Here is a 16,254-nt window from a genome sequence, read left to right as displayed (position 1 = left end):
GGTTTGAGGCTCTTGAAAAACACAGACATGACCAAGTCAGAAAGCAGTAGGGTGCTGATGTACATAAATTTTTCTTTCCCCATTTTCCTCTCCCCCCAGTTTCTTGAAAAGAAAAAGATGAATTTAGCCATTGTGTCAAACATCAGCCTCGTGGCATTAGTAGTTACTCATTTAGCTGGCACAATACAGCAGGCATTCCAACATCCTGCCCTGCCAAACAGGCCTGACCCTTCCAGGACTACCTCCTCTCTAAGAAAGGCACTCAAATTTGATTTTTACTCCCTGCTCTAAACCTTTAATTTTGTGGCAAATCCTTCTTTCAAGGATGACAGGAGAGTTCTGCAATACAGACAGATCCACTATATTAAAAAATATTGTCTTTGTGCCTGAGCTGCCACTAAAACATCTGACAAGAGACAACTGATCCACTCAGAGCCAAATCTCAAGCAGTATTTAATAATCAGCCATTAAACTTTATAATAGGTTCCTGCAACACAGGTGTTCAGAAACATCCTATGCTCTGCCTCAAACCACAGTGTGGAAAGATGAAATTATCTCCTAAATTTACTTGCCACCACTAGAGGCCAGCTTCACAGAATTACAGCTGCAAAGCGCTGTGTAACCGAAAGGATCTGCATACTTGAGACAGCCCAAAGCTAATGGACAGTTCAGATTACAGCCAGGCTTTTATACGCTTAGAAATCTGACTTTAGATGGTTAACAAAGTTATTTTTCTTCAACAGGAAGGCTGGTCCTTATTTTTCAAAGCAGCATAATAAATGATCCCAAACAGCAATACAAGCACAGTATTAAAAATCTGCCAGTTCCTTTGGCTTGCTGTGAAAAAAGCAACAAGCAGGTACAGATAAAACAGGAACTAGCAAAACCAAACCAGAAACACATTATCAGAGTCCTGTTTGGGGGAAATCCCATTTACTGAGCAACAGCCATGAAGAAATTCTGACTTTCCTGCTTTCTTGCCTACAAAGTTTTGTACCAACTATGCCAGGAGTGAAATTGCCTTCAAGAATCTGGTCCCAGCTCTTCCCCCCACTGTGGGTTGCACAGGGCAGAGAAGATGTTGCTCACATACTGTTGCCTGATGGATGAAGCATGCTCTACAGGGTATATTAACAACGCTTAATTACAATTTACAGCCCATTGATGCTATGGAAACGTACTGCAGAAGTAATGCAGTGACTCCTTGAAGGCTAAAGGCAACAGAAATAAGGCATTAAACCAGCATAATTGAGAGGAGAAATCACATTGTAGTAAGATTTTAACACGAATGAGAGGAACCCTAGATACTCCTAGAGACTGGCTTCAGTGAAGGTGTCTCAAGAAGCTCCTGAACAAGCACAGCATTTTCCCCAGCAGCTTCCTGTCAGCTAGGAGCAGAGCATGGTCCCCCACCACCACCTACCCATGAACAGCCAAGGGCAGGGAAACATAGGACCTGAGAAACCTCTGAGCTAAGCAAGGCCTGAGCACATGGAAACGTGGAGCCCTGTAACTTTTTCTTGGGGGTGGGGTGACATAGTGGGGGATAGAGGGAAACAATTACATGCTAGTAATTACTTCTTCTTTAAATGGATTCTCTCTAATCTCCAGTGGATTTACCTCTAATCTCAAAGTAATTACCTCTAATCTCAATGGATTCTCACTCTGGGGGAGACTAAGCAGCTCCAGGGAAGCCTAAGGAGAAGTGCTCTATTGTCTGCAAGAGGCAATGAAAAACTAACACGTACACAGCAAGGCCAGGAACAATAGAGCAGTTCTACCAAGCAAGGAAAGGACTTGGGTGCAGACAGCAGCAGCTTGTGTCCTCCTTTCCTGACAACCCACAGTTGGCCAACATAGCCTGAGGGCATTTATGTGGGAGCTCAATGGGGGCTGCCTCAAAGACACAGGGTACCCACACTTTCCTTCTATGAGCACTACTGAGACAGAACTCAGGTATTTTGGGACTATTTCATGGCAGGACTCCTCACATCTAAAGAATGGTCAAAGAGGCAAGAATTGTCAGCCTCACAAAAGGGAACTGTGAAAAAACAGACAAAACCCTGCTCCAGAACACAGGGCTGAGGGATGGGATTTCTGATGGAAAGCAGCAATGCCTTGAAGGTAGCTGTCACTTCACTTACTCAGTAATTTTTGAGACATGGACACAACACCTGAAACTGCAGCAAAGCCTAAAATGGCAGGACTGAGACCATGAAATCTTGTGCCAAGCCAGAGCAAGTGCTAATATTCAGCAACCAGGGAATAGCAAGTTGGTGACAAATCTCACTGTTCCTTCTGCACTCCCTCCACCTCCAAAGCTGTACCTCAGGACTGTGCTACACACACTGAGGGGGACAGACAGGATCCATGGCCAGAGACAGTGTAGACGCCTTAACATGAAAATGTTTTATGGTACGTATTTTAATAGTTATGTCATCTTCAAAAGGATGCTTTAAAAAAAGCATCAGCACAAAATAAAGGTCTAAGTCGTTTCAGCTGCCGCTTGGGATGGATGGGAACCCCTGTTCCAGGGGGTTCAAAGGAATTTGACTGTACTCAGCCCTGCACCAGGGCTGAGATTTGAGATTGTGTCTTTTTGAGAAGGAGGGGAATGTAGAGAGAGAAAGAAGTTTCTCCACCACGGAAGACTCAACAAAACCACATGAGGATGAAGTTGCTAACACTGCTTTCTCAGGGCCTGACATTGCTGAACACACAGAGAGTGTGGTGCACTTACGTGTAAGCTAGGATGGTAAGTCAGCACACCGTTGTCACACAATGTCACGTATTTCTTCTTCCACTCTTTATTCAGTGACTTGCCACTTCGCTTTAGCAGCATACCCTGGCAGAGGACAAAGAGAAAAACAGTCAACACTTTGGCCAATGCACAACCATCTAAGACACAGAAAGAGATCAATACAATTGCCAACATTTTTAGGTGTGCTTTCTCCTGCAAGTTACTAATTTTCCCTTGCCTCTCCCATGATGCGCTTTCTCTCCATCAGCAGCTTCAGAGCTTGCAACTTAGGAAGCAAAGCTCTAAGTGCAGCTTTCATGGAGTAAGTCACGTAAGCAGATGACCATATCAGCACTGGCTTTGTCCAATGGGTAGAGAAGACCCTTCTACCCTGAATTCCGTGCCTCAGGAAAGCCCATTTTAATGTGATGCAGTCAGGTTACCCATGTCTGCTCCTTGCTGATAAGGACACCATGCTGGTTGCACTTCCTAGCCCAGGATGAACCTCAGATTGAGAGAGGATTCTACCGTGTGGCTTGTGCTCCCTTCCATGTGTTCCTGGACACTCCTTGTTGTCCCTGCCTCTCCACAAGCAGGGAAGAGCAGATGTTTATATTCTCATTCCCTCTGCAGTAAGGTGACACTGCAATGGAAATCCTCCTGGCTCCTTATTCCAGCAAGAGACGCCAGTTCCAGGCAAGAGCAGCAAAATGGAAACAGGGCAAATACAAAATATCTCCAAGAAATTCCAGATAATTTAATGAAAATTTAATGCAAGAGGCGTGATCAGAGAGGAAAGGAGGTGGGCAAGGGGATTCACCTTTTCACAAATCACATGCAACTTAAACATCAGTGATGAATGGTGACAATCAACAGCTGAGATAAAAAGTCACCAGCAGGTTTAAATGGACAAGGACTACACTACCTGTTCTCAGCTTCAAAGTAGTACCTCACTTGGAGAAGCAAAATGTAACATGCTGCAGTAGGCTGAGGGTTGTAGATCAAACCCCATGCCTTAGCAATGCTCCTCCCTCAGAAATGTTAATTTCCAAACCCAAGTCAGAAGGCAGTTCCTAAAGAATTCACACAGCACCTCTGTTACTGAATGACTTACTGAGATGTCCTGCGGAGACACGACGTACAGTATCTACCACAAGGCCTCACTGATTCCACAGACCAAGTTCAGATAAAAGTGGACATTTATATTCATTTCATGCAACCACAACCAGGAATCAGAACCAATACAAACTTCAATTCTCTGATCCCCATAAAATCGGTTTATTCTATTCTCATTTTTCATGGAACTTAAAAATGGGAAAATAGAACATGGAAAGATGCACTAGCAAGCACGGTGCCTCCAACTCCTGTGGAGCTGTTTCTGTTAAAGTGGGTAAAACCTTGAAAGCAAGTGATGCTGTTTGCTCATGAAACCTGCAGCTTGATAAAGCGGTAACTCTGCAGACCCAATGCCAAAGCCACGAGGGAACAAGAGGCAGTTCTGGATGAGCAGAAGCCCTCCAGAGGTAGGCTAGTTTTAGTCTCTCTCCATTCCACATGTTACAATGTTCGGCTGAAGTCCCTCACCACAATCCACCTGAACTAACAACTCTTCTTTTGCAACCAGAGAGATGATCCCAGCGCCAAAGTCAAGCCCACAATTGCCTGCTCCTGGACACATACTTGCAATACAACTTCAGAGAACAACCCTTCGCAACTGAAAGCAATCCGTGGATGGGACCGTAAAGAAAAGCTTGTGTCGGATGCCTGAATTACACAGCAGTACAAACTCTGAACTTGCTGACCCTCTGGGGGTCAGATTGTTTCTTTTTTGAGCTGTTCCCTGCTACAACTCAAACTTTTACAAGAGAGAACGGGGTTTCTGAAATGCTTCCTTACAAAAGCTTCAGCGAGTGCGAGTCGCACATCCCAATTACCGCCTGCCAGTGGTTAGAGACGTTGTTTTCTTCTATTAAAAAATGAAAGCTTATTTCTGCCTTTGACTTGTATGTTTGTCTATAGTGGGTGATCTGTCGCTTCACCTTTCCAATCTTTCATATCTCACCTGCAGCACGTTGGCTCATGTTTAGGGGGACCCAATTCTAGTTAGTGCTGCGCTGTGGGGATCAAAAATTATGGTTTTCCTTGCACTGGTCTGTTCTTCAGACCTTTTAATGGGGAAAAAGCTGCAAGGATCACAACCACGATTTTTCTTTCCCCCTCTTGTCTTTTTTTTTAAGTTTTGAAGAAAGTGTGTGTTTGTGTATATATATATTTCACACATTTTTAACTGTTTCTTTGCTATACAGAAAACATGTCATTATCTACATAATTTCTAATTCATGACAATTTTAAACTCAGTAAAGTAAACCCCCTCTACTTTAATGATTTTTACTACACAGAGGTTTTGCTACTATCTAGGTGTGAATTATAAAATTCTAGTTTTAGACAGAAATTAAGACAATTATTCAAATGGGGTTTCATCTTGCTTTTAAAGTGGAATCCTGTGCATTCATGTTAAAAAGACACTCAGCAGTAAATACAGACAATGTACCTATTTATGCCAAACTAACAAACCAAACTTCCTATTTCATTTTCTTTGGGCACCACCTTGACAAAATGAATAGATTTTTGTATTAGGTGAGAATTAAAAATATATTCAGGACCTACAGAAGAAACTGCTCTGAACACAAGGAGCTAACTGAAAGTGTTATGAAGCAGAGAAGCCCACAGAAACCACACTTTTTTTCCCCAAGGCCAGAGAATGCCACTTTGTCTGTGGTAATTATATGGAATGGTCTGGAGAAATGCTTTTAGTATTGGAGTTTAGATCAGTTATAAATGCACTTTAACATTAACTAAATTTAAAAAAAAAATAAATGTCCCAGATATGACAAGAAATGTTACTTAAAAAAAGCAAACAGAAAAAGCCCTTCACTTCAGTCACATTATGTCTACATCTAAGTCACATCGGATACTCTGCCTGGGAAGTGAGATATGTGGGTTCCCACTGACCTTCAGTACCTCCAAGGCAATTCTGAGGTGGCTTGGGCACATCTCCAGTCATGGCCAAACAGGCCCCCACATACACACAGCACAGCAGAAAAATCACATCTAGTCACTGAGCTACACAGGAAGGGAGTATCAGCTTCTACTTCAAAATACTGATTTTTGTTGTTGAAATAATCTCTGCCTCAAATTATCACCAATCAGATAACATTACTTCTCCTCATGTGTATGAAATCACTGATTTGTTAGTCTTTCATCTGCAGCTTCAGCCCTGCAGTTTGGTGGAGCTGACCCAAAATTTAACGCTCTGAATTTAACACCTCCGATTTGCTCACAAACTGAGAAGAATTTCACAGTTCAATTTTTTACCACCCTCTCTCCCAAACTGCAATTCTGGATCTTAGGGAGAAACGCTGCTCCGACCACACTGCACTGGCTGTACTTTTAATGAGCCAGAGGAAAAGCCCTCCAGTGGAGTGCATGAACTTCGTATCTTGGGTTTTGCTCGAAGACCTGCGTCCCCGCACGGAGCGAGCGGAGGACCCGGCTGTACGCACTGCAAGCTCTTTATTAGTAACGCGTATGCTACGTCTAGTCCCAGGAGGTCATTGCAAGCCAAAAGCAATGTTAAGTGTACAAGCTTTAAATAACTTACAAAGTTAATGTAATGAATGTAAGTGTTATCTGAAATCCATCACTCAGCGGCTTGCTGTAGCCTCAAGCTGTGATAAAACACCACTCATAAATTTATATTAAAACTCTGTTCAATAGCAATTATTTACCAACAAAGATTTATTGATTGCGTTTGCTGTTAGAGACTGGGGCCCTAACTGAGTCAATCAGCTTCTGTTGTTGAGCTTCAGGGCACCAGGAGAAGTTACAGACTGCCATCAGGCTCTGCATTCCCACCGTTACCGGGAGAGCAGCAGCAGCTAATGAAAAGCCACCAGCAGAGGACTGATTAGACTTCAGGTAAAAATAAACTAACCACTCCAACACCAGCCAAGGGAGCACCAGGCATAATACACACAGCTCATCTCAACACGGAGCGAGTCTAGGGAAATTCTGCAGGCTTTAAGAATTTAAAAGGGTGAGCTCTTTAAGTTGCTGAATAGCACACTGAAGATGCTGGTAGGTGAGCTGCCAGAATTCTTCAGGCAGAAGAATTCTAACAGTTACTTCCCACGAGTAAGTGTCACCAAAATGCACACACCGACCTCCAGAGAGATGTCTACAGCCACTGCCTGGCCACAGAATTAATCCTGTGTGGGCAGCAGCATACTCTGCATGCCCTCTTGTGCTCCATTTTAATTTTCATAGAATCCCAGACTGATTTGGGTTAGAAGGGACCTCAAAAATCATCTAGTTCCAAACCCCTGCCATGGTCAGGGACACCTCCCACCAGCCCAGGCTGCTCCAAGCCCCATCCAACCTGCCCTTCAACACTTCCAGGGATGGGGCAGCCACAACTTCCCTGGGCAACCTGTTCCAGTGTCTCACCACCCTGATAGTGAAGTATTTCCTCCCAATGTCTAATCTAAATCTCCTCTCTTCCTGCTTTCCTATGCATTTTTGATTTTCCAGGGTCCACAAGATACAAAGGGTTTCATAAACAGGATAACACCAGCAATCACAGTCCTTCGCTTCATGTTTTTTGGGTGGTGAGGCTTTTTTATTTACTTGAAAACAAAAAAATAATACATTTTTAATAGGATTTGGTACACTTGACTTTTCTTAACTTGTCAAGTAAAAATGGTAGAGTTCTCTGAAGTCAGCAGAGCCAAGTCTAGACCTTCTGTAAAAGAAAACATGACACTTCAGTTTCTGTTTTCTTTTGGAAACTTATACCACTGCCATGGCTGAGGTACCAGCACCAGGCAAGGTTTCCCCCCTGTTCCCTCCCTTAATTTTTAGCCAACCCCACACTGTTACCCTGATGCTGTTTTGACAGAATGAAATATGCAATCTGGCAGTTGCTCATTAACTGTATAAATTCTTAATTTTCCACTCAGGTCTTTAGCTCTCATAACTATGATTAGCAACCAGCAGTGCTATGACTTTCCTACAGCTCTACTATTTGCATCCTGTTCATAAAAGAAAAACTCACACCTGTCAGGAACATCCTCCCTCACATAACTGCAAGGGCAACCATTTGCAGTCAGGATCACAAACTGTTACCTATGAATTCTGGTCAATAAAACATATGCTTCCTTTAAATCTGTTAACATGGTGAACAAATGCTAGTAAAGCCTCTAGGTTTGCATGACTAGTCAACTCTAGTCTGGTCAGCACCACTGGGACTAGTCTAGCTTATCCTAATAACAAATGAGATCAATTCTTAATTGGTATTTTTTGCTTCCAGAATATTTAACTCTAACAGGTTTCCAGTCCTAAAGCCCAATCTTCCAACCCATGGGAGACACCAGCGCCAACTATTTCACCTACACACAATACTTGCACACTAAAGGAAGTTCATGGTCACGGCTGCTCTGTTTTCAACAATTAATTTGAGCAGATACTACAATACACCACTAATCCTGTAGGGAATAACCTGCTGAAGATGCCCAATGTATTTGGAATCCTTCCATACCAAAGCAACTTGTTTTCTTTATCTCCCAAATTTAAGTCGTCTTTTCACAGGAATTTCAGGGAATGCTGCTTGGTCTTCTGGACAATTAGCTATGAAGCTGTTTTTGCAGTTGGAAGGCTGTAGTGAACCTCTCTTACAGCAACAGGGCACAACTGGGGACCAACCGAAGCACAAAACAAAGGCTACAAGAAAGCAGTGTGCCTCTAAAGAGAGCTGAGAGCTGGAGACCCAAAACATTCTCAAGCTTCAATATCTAACAATAACCTTACAAAACACCTGAAAAGACTCACTGCAGCCATGCACACCGGAAAAATCCCCCAGGCCTGCCTTAAAAACTGGCACTGGAGCAGCAGCAGTGTTTTGCTACAGATTCAGAGATGCTTTCCCACTAAAGAAACTATTCAGATTTATGTTACACACCAGCTTAACGAGGAAATGAAATCAGAACATTGAACCCAATTCTCCTGTAACAGCCCCTAAACACAAGGCAGTAACTTGGCGCAGCAGGTAATTACACCATGAATGGTTACCTAATGTTGAGGCCACTATTTCCATCCAGAGCCAGAGAAAAGACAGGCTCAGAGATCTGACTAGGAGAAAAAGATAATAGCTTTGCTAAAACTTGAAGGACAATCAATCTGCAACCCATTACTTGCCAAGTTCTTTGCACACAGGCTAAAAAATAAATAATTAGAAAGCTTTACTAAAAATGATAATCCCCCAATGCTGATTAAGCAAGTCTTACAGTTCATCACAGGACTGGCAATGAAGATTGTCACCTCTAAGGGAGAATGGCTACCAAAACCTGCAAGCAAGCCCAGCACCAAGGACATGGTAAATGGGGAGAACAAACCTAGTGCTCACTGGTATTGTGCTGTTATTTTTAATGACTGCTCTGACAACTCTGCCTCCAGATTTTGACCTTACCTGCCAACTGTGGGGAAAGCACAAGTTCTTCTGATATGCAGCAAATAATTTTAAGTGAAGTTCTCCCAACTCCCCACCTTGCAGTTGCAGTTCTGTAAAAGGTAGGCTACATATTTCTGAGTGACCTACCCTAGATTTGGTCCTGCTCTGGCAGAAGGGCTGGACTCGATGATCTCCAGAGGTCACTTCCAACCCCTACCATTCTGTGCTTCTGTGATATTCCCAAGGTGGCATGGACAAGGATTCCTCAGCATGCTGCTGAGCAAAAGAAACTACTATGGTTACTTACAAGCACAATGTGGTTGAAAGGACAAAATTACACTGCCACTTGGGGACTAGAGAACAAGAAGTCATCACCTGGCACACCACATCCACCCACCTAACAAGCAACTCTCTGAAGAGGCAAAAAGATGATCATGTAAGAGCAGTCAACCCCAGTGTGCAAAGACCAATCTGAATGGCAAACTGGAGCCCCTGTCCTTGCTGCAGGATGGAGCCCTGCACACACCACCCTGGCAGAATGTCCCATGTCCAAAGCTGCACCCATCTGCACAATGGCCAGGATGATCCTGCAGATCCCCAAGTAGGCACCCCGAAAGACAACGTGGTACATGTAGTTAAAGGTCAGAGATGCATAGCAAAGTAGGAGACTTGGAGCACTCCTTCAATTGACAGCTTTGTGAAAGGGACACTCTTTCATTAGCCCTAAGATTAGGCTTTATGAAATCAGTAGCACATTGCCTACCCTACAGATGTATCTCTATGCCCTTTCTATAGAGTTGAATACTGGAGTGTATTCCAAAAGGTAAATTCACATTTACAGGAGTGGCACATCTCTCTCAATATTTTTTTGCCTTACAGCAGTTTCTGCTTCAGTTGTTTTCAGGTTTGTTCCACTTAACCTGAACTGTTAAAAAAAAAATAATAATAATAAAAAAAATCACAGCCCTTAATAATCTGAAGTAGTTGGTTTATTAACCCCTTGGCACTGGCAGTTGTGGTTTCCCTGATACCATGGTCAGTGCTAAGGTGAAATGCACTGCAATGCAAATCATTCCCTTGGTGATGCTAGGGCCTCTGGGCAGCTCCTGGAGAACCTTCCCTCTTGCTGGGGCTCCAGCCCCACGCGCTGCGCTCCAGCTGCGCTGCCCACAAATGAAGTTGACACCCACACCAGTCAGCTCAGGAAAGACTGCTACCTAGGACTACAATTAAAAAGAAAAACAACGTTGGGAAACTGATTCAGAGCAAGTAAACACGACTGCTTGGCACAGTTAATTTGGAGCAGACTCTGAGAGCAGAAACATTTGTGGTGGTAGAAACCACAGAAGGGTCAGGTAAGAAAAAGAAGTAAGAAAATATTTATTTTCCTTAAGAAACAAACTGAGCTCTGGGGGGAATGATATAAAAAAAACCAAACAAACCATCATGCAGACATCACCTCTTCTGGGTAGACGATAGGGCTCTCACTGTAACAGTGCTCCATTCTCTGAAATTCTCTTTATCATATTTTATATAAAGTAGGGATTTGGGGGGGAGGGAGGTTCATGGCAGAAAAGCCATGAAAAGCTTAAAACCCAATTTTAACTTTCTATCCTGATACGATAGTGTTTCCATAGAAACATCAGGAAGACCACTTAAGAGCAGCTTTTTTTATTTTGTAGCCATGTTTGGCACCATACCCCTCCCCCGGACAACCTATTATTTCACAAATGGATGCTTTTTGCAGCTTGTTCTGTGCAGGCTCCAATGAAGGGGGGAAAGAAAAAGAATACTGGATCTTTAACCAGTTCCCTTGTGGCCCCCTCCCTTTTTTGTTGGTAATATTTCTGTCGTTCTGCCAGGGTATATGGTACAAAGGGTTACACTTTAATTGAGCTGTCAGCATCTCCAACAATCCTATAAAACTCCGATTATGCACGGCAGGGTTAGTGACACACTTGTTATTGTGGATGCCCTATTTGCTAAACCCGAGCCCCCCCCTCTCAGGTCACATAACCCACGCGACCTTCCTGTCATTAGCCGCGTCTATTCCTACCTCACTGCTGTGAAAATCACACAAGCCAAGGCTTCAAAGCCCTTGCCAGGACTGAATTCGACCAGGAGCTAATCACCCACAAATCCAGCTCAAATGGCAATAATTGGCTAAACTGCTCACCTCTCCAGAGCTCAGCAGTAATTTGCGATAATAAAGAAAAGAATTATTCAGCTAACTGCCCTGAAATGTATGCTTTGTGACCGACACACTTCACATTTTAATAATGATGGACACAAAATCCAATTTAATACAGCATCTACTGAATAACAAAACCAGGAACACTGGCAGGGGGAAAAAAAAAAAAAAGTCTGAGCTGGGTTTTTCTTTCTTTTTTTTTTTTTTTTTTAATAAACCGTGCTCCATATTCCTGTGTAGAAAAGATTCACACTTCACGTGGTGAAATTTTGGGACCAAAAAGGCCTTCGTGAAAACCCCTCAGAGACTCTGCACTATAATGGGATTGTTTCACTTTTTTTTAATCAAAAGGAGTGTCCTGCATTAAAAAATAATTTTGCCCAATGGTAATACCTCTGGTCCCTAAACCTGTGTAGAGGTAAGGTATGAAATAGCTTTTTTTTTTTCCTCCTGTGGTACAAGGGTACCCTCTTTGTTATTCTAGTTGGCAGTATTTGCTGATTGCTTCATTTCTCTTTACTTCTACACCTTGTCCTCTGCCCACAGGATGGCTGGCACCAATGACCCCTTGCTGGAAAGGCAGCCGCACTCCCTGAGCTGCTCCGTGACGTGACCAGCTACCCAGGATACACTAAACTGATTTAACACTGCAAAGATGCTCCATCACTCTCTTCCTTCCACCCACCCCATTCTCCTTCCTCAAGTATCTCTGAGGACTGAGGAAATGGCTAGACTTGATGATCCTAAAGATCTTTTCCAAGCAAAATGAATCTACGATTCTGAAAATAAAACAAAATACAGAAACAGTACCTGCATGCCCTGGCTGGTCCTACTGCTTATATACCTGAGATGTCTGGTTCACTCAGGAACAGGAATGAAGCTGACAGTCCTTCAGAGATGCAGTTAGTTGGGCAGCTAGTATCCTCTCATCATTATGGCAGACAAAAAGAATGGGAAACCCAAAGAGAGCACGAGGACTTCAACTCACTGAAGTGCTTGTGCTCTCAACATCATCTTAAACAAGAGGAAAATATTTAAATAAATATAGAATATGCCCAGACACAAACAGGCACCTGTGTAAAGAGACAGCTACAACCACATCCCTCTGCTATGTGCTCAGCCTCAGTTGATTTGAGCAAAACAAATTGTTTATAAAAAATGATCATCAACTGGGGGCAGATGAGACACCTTTTTAAAAAGTCCTTTTCAGAACATCTAAAATTGTGTTGTTTTTTTTCTTGCAAGCAAATGACTTCTGATTATGCTGATGAATCAATCTGTTCTGAACAATATGGAAACAAAATCCTTCTGGTTTCACCTTGAAATACATAAAAACGTGTATATCACCCAAAAACCATCTAGCAGTGGTCAAAGGCCATGACTCATGTCACACTGTTTCTGAATGTGTGACTCAAGTTTCTGAACCCTCCTCGTTGCCTACTCTGCACTGTAGGTTTGATGACTCTTTTACATCAATGTCTCCCTCAACCCCAGTGAAAACCCATCCAAGGCCATTTCCAGCATTTTAAACTTTCAAGTCCAAGTTTACTACACTCTGTTCTTAAATTGTTACCGCAAAAAGGCAAAGCCATTAACAGAAGTAATCCATTTTTACTATGATAGGTGTTCTAGAAATTACAGTTAACAAAATATGAGAGACATTGCCAGTGTCAGTCATTTGAAAGAACTTTTCTGAGCAATTATAAATCAATGCTTTTGACAAGGTTATTATCAGGATTCCTGAAGTAATAACCCACGACAATTTATTTAATATGCTTCAAAGCAGTACTTCTGAGAAATAAGGTCAGTTTTGTCTGGGCCTGCTTTGCCTTGTATACAGCAAACACTCCTCCTCTCCCCCACTTACCAAGCTTAGCATTAATCAGTGCAATTTCAAAATAAAAGATTCTGCATATCGTGTCAGCAAGTTAAAAATCGTAGTATTGTTTTAATGTTAAAATCACTCCAGATACAATACTTCCTCTGTAGTATATTTCATGCCTCATTTGCTTCACCAGATATTAAGCTTCAGTCAACAATTAACTACTGACACCTTTTTTTGTTTTATTATTTTTAAACTAAGAAGATTTAGCAGAAAAGCTAAAGCGCAACTTGGCTTTATTAGATTGATGCTAATTCAATGTCACCAGTTTATTTTCTTTCTATAAAGTATCCATTCTTGAGAATGATTGGGTCACTTAATCTACATTTCAGCTGAATTGAAATTCAGATTTGAGCCACACAGCACATATTTTAGTCAAAAAATTGCTGTAAGTGCATCAGTTTAAAAGACTATTTAAACTGTTAATTGGTTTTCACTTACCATGCAAGATCATTCCCAAGCATAACCATTCAGTGAACACTGAAATGGTGCTCTGGATACAGCACTCGCTGTTTGTGCTGACAGGAAAGCAGTGTGTCAGAAGCCATTAGCATCTGGAGCCCTTTGCTGCCTTTCCACCACAAACCCACGGGCATTCCATCACACTTCAGCCTGGCTTTAACTGCAGTCTCATGGTGCTGCTGCCCCCAAGCCCACACACAGGACAAACCATCTCCCCTCCTACCTTCTGAAGCAACAAAAGGCATTGTCGTAACAGCAAAAATAAGATGTTGACAAAGACTCTGTCCTGCCTCTCTGCCCACTGTTCTCAGTGTTTACATCACTGTTGGGATGTAAACCTAAGCAATATTTGGAATTTCATAAGCAACTTCCATCTATCAGGAGCCTCAAGAACCAGGAGGCAGATGCTACATGTTTGGACAACTGGCTCATGCCCAAGTGATGCCAGGTTATGTGACACTAGCCAGGCTGGTCTGGTGCACAAGCCCATCGCCTAAAGAAGTAAAATTAGCACAAGATGTCATAACGAAGCTGGTAGAGACTGAATAATCTTGGCAATGTCTGTCCCTAGAAATGGCTGGTACACAAGGAGGCAGCAAGGTGTGTTCCTCCAAGAAGAGCATGCCATTAGTAAAAGCACACAGCTTGACCGTGGCCTGCTTTAGGCATTTCTGGCAGCACATCTGTCTGAGACACTGCTGCTAGCATCAGATTTTTCCATGTGAAGCCTTAAAGTTGGGGTCAACTCTTTACATGTGATCTATAATACAAAATAGGGATCGCTTTACGGATTGCACACCTCAGGTCCTCTCATGCCCTGCTCACCCAGGATTTTAATGTCTTACAGGGTACAGCAAAGGCTGTTACCCAGTGCTACATATTTCTAGGAATAAAGATTCAGATTCAACCCAGGACTTTGTAAAGCAGAAAACCAAGATGCCTGAAACACAGATCTTGAAACAAAGGTATTTGCTTCTTCCATGTACAGATACACACAGCATATTTTCCCTGTAAGAGTACTCTTTCACACATGTTGATCGCTCAATTTTAAGCATGTGCACAACACCTTTAATATTGTAGTTGAACAGGCAACAGCAGCACACTGTACATGAGCTCTCCTCCAGAGACTATTACTGTTTTATGAGAGTCTCTGAGAATCAACTAGCTTGTAGGCGATACAGAAGAACACTATGTTCACAAAAGGTAATTTATAAAGATCATTCATGGATTTCTGTGTGCAATTCACTTGGTTGTAGAGTAGGTACGTCATAACCCGTTGGAGACAATCTCCCTCAAAAAAACAATCCTTTATTTAGTTAAGGCCTTGGACAAGAAAAAACACTGATTTTTAACCACCTTTTCCAACTTGATATAAAGACATGCTTATAGAAACAAACAAAAAAATTATATAAATAAAAATGCAAGGTACCCAGAGTGCAGCTAATGGGATTTGACGCTGGCTTTAATTTTAATGAAGAAAGTTGCCAGTAGCAACAAAACTGTCAGCAGCAGCCAAGCACCATTAATAAAGACCCAGACAACATTAGTGGCACGGCAACAGTACAAAAGGTTCCCCCCGGTTCATGCTGTGCTAAATTGGCTGCCCAATTTTTCTTAAGCGTCCATACTATTTAGAAGACAATTTATTAATTTTTGTCATCCATTGTCAGTTGACAGGCCATCATTTTGCATCCCGAATTTGAGATGAAAACTAATTGAAAAGACTGGCAGTATTTATGAGGGGTATTATTTGTCAATTATGGCTGATGATGATGCTTGGTACTACCAACTTTAATACTCTGTGCTCGGGTGTGTCAGTCAGACTTTTTTTTTTTTTGGTCATTTCCATGTTAGTTCTACAAATGTGACAAAACCCAATGAGCAAATCAATTTAGAAAACTCGTTAAGGAAGCGGGGCCCATCAATCCCCGCTCTGAAATCACTGGAGTGAGCAAAAAAGCACCAACATCACCCAGGAAATAAAAGCTTTCTCTCAAAGACACCTTCCAGGAAAAAAAAAAAAACACCTACCTTCTTTGTTTCCTACAAACAGAACAGATTTGCAAATATGCCATCATTTCAATTATCCCTGCAGCTTGGTGCAGACTGCCTACTGCAAGGAGAGAAGGTTTTGCTATCTTATCACTGCCCTTAAACTGCTTCTTTGCAAGTCTGAATGCCCCTAAGGCACTCCAGCTCCTAACTGCAAAGTGGTAAATCTTAAGTCTGATCCTTCCGACTTTCCTCTTACCACATCTAGTTTGCTATTTAAAAAAAGAAAAATCAATTAAAAAGCTTTCACTATTTGAAAGTTTCCATCATGTATTGCTCAGGAGGGCACCATGGAAAACGGCACCATGATTTCAGTGCTTAAAAAGCAAAAAACCCCAGTTTAGACATCATGGTGTATCCTTCAGATTTAAACCAAACAACTAATACTCTGGAAGAGCCGAAATCTCTGGCTGAGTCTGTAA

At 42.3% G+C, this 16,254-nt stretch overlaps 1 protein-coding gene across 9 annotated transcripts in view; it reads right to left on the bottom strand.

Moving 5' to 3' along the window:
- Positions 1 to 16,254, bottom strand: part of AGAP1 (ArfGAP with GTPase domain, ankyrin repeat and PH domain 1) — a 337,725-nt gene that overhangs the window by 124,012 nt on the left and 197,459 nt on the right. For all 9 annotated transcript variants that reach the window (XM_051623022.1, XM_051623024.1, XM_051623027.1 and 6 more), the window contains one exon: positions 2,741 to 2,845. In XM_051623022.1, coding sequence (XP_051478982.1) covers positions 2,741 to 2,845 — 105 coding nt within the window. The remainder of the gene's footprint in view (positions 1 to 2,740; positions 2,846 to 16,254) is intronic.

The sequence above is a fragment of the Apus apus genome, chromosome 6, assembly GCF_020740795.1.
Source record: "Apus apus isolate bApuApu2 chromosome 6, bApuApu2.pri.cur, whole genome shotgun sequence".
NCBI classification, from domain to species: Eukaryota; Metazoa; Chordata; class Aves; order Apodiformes; family Apodidae; genus Apus; species Apus apus.
The sequence above is the reverse complement of the archived record's forward strand: the minus strand, read 5'-3'. Positions and strand labels throughout refer to the sequence as shown.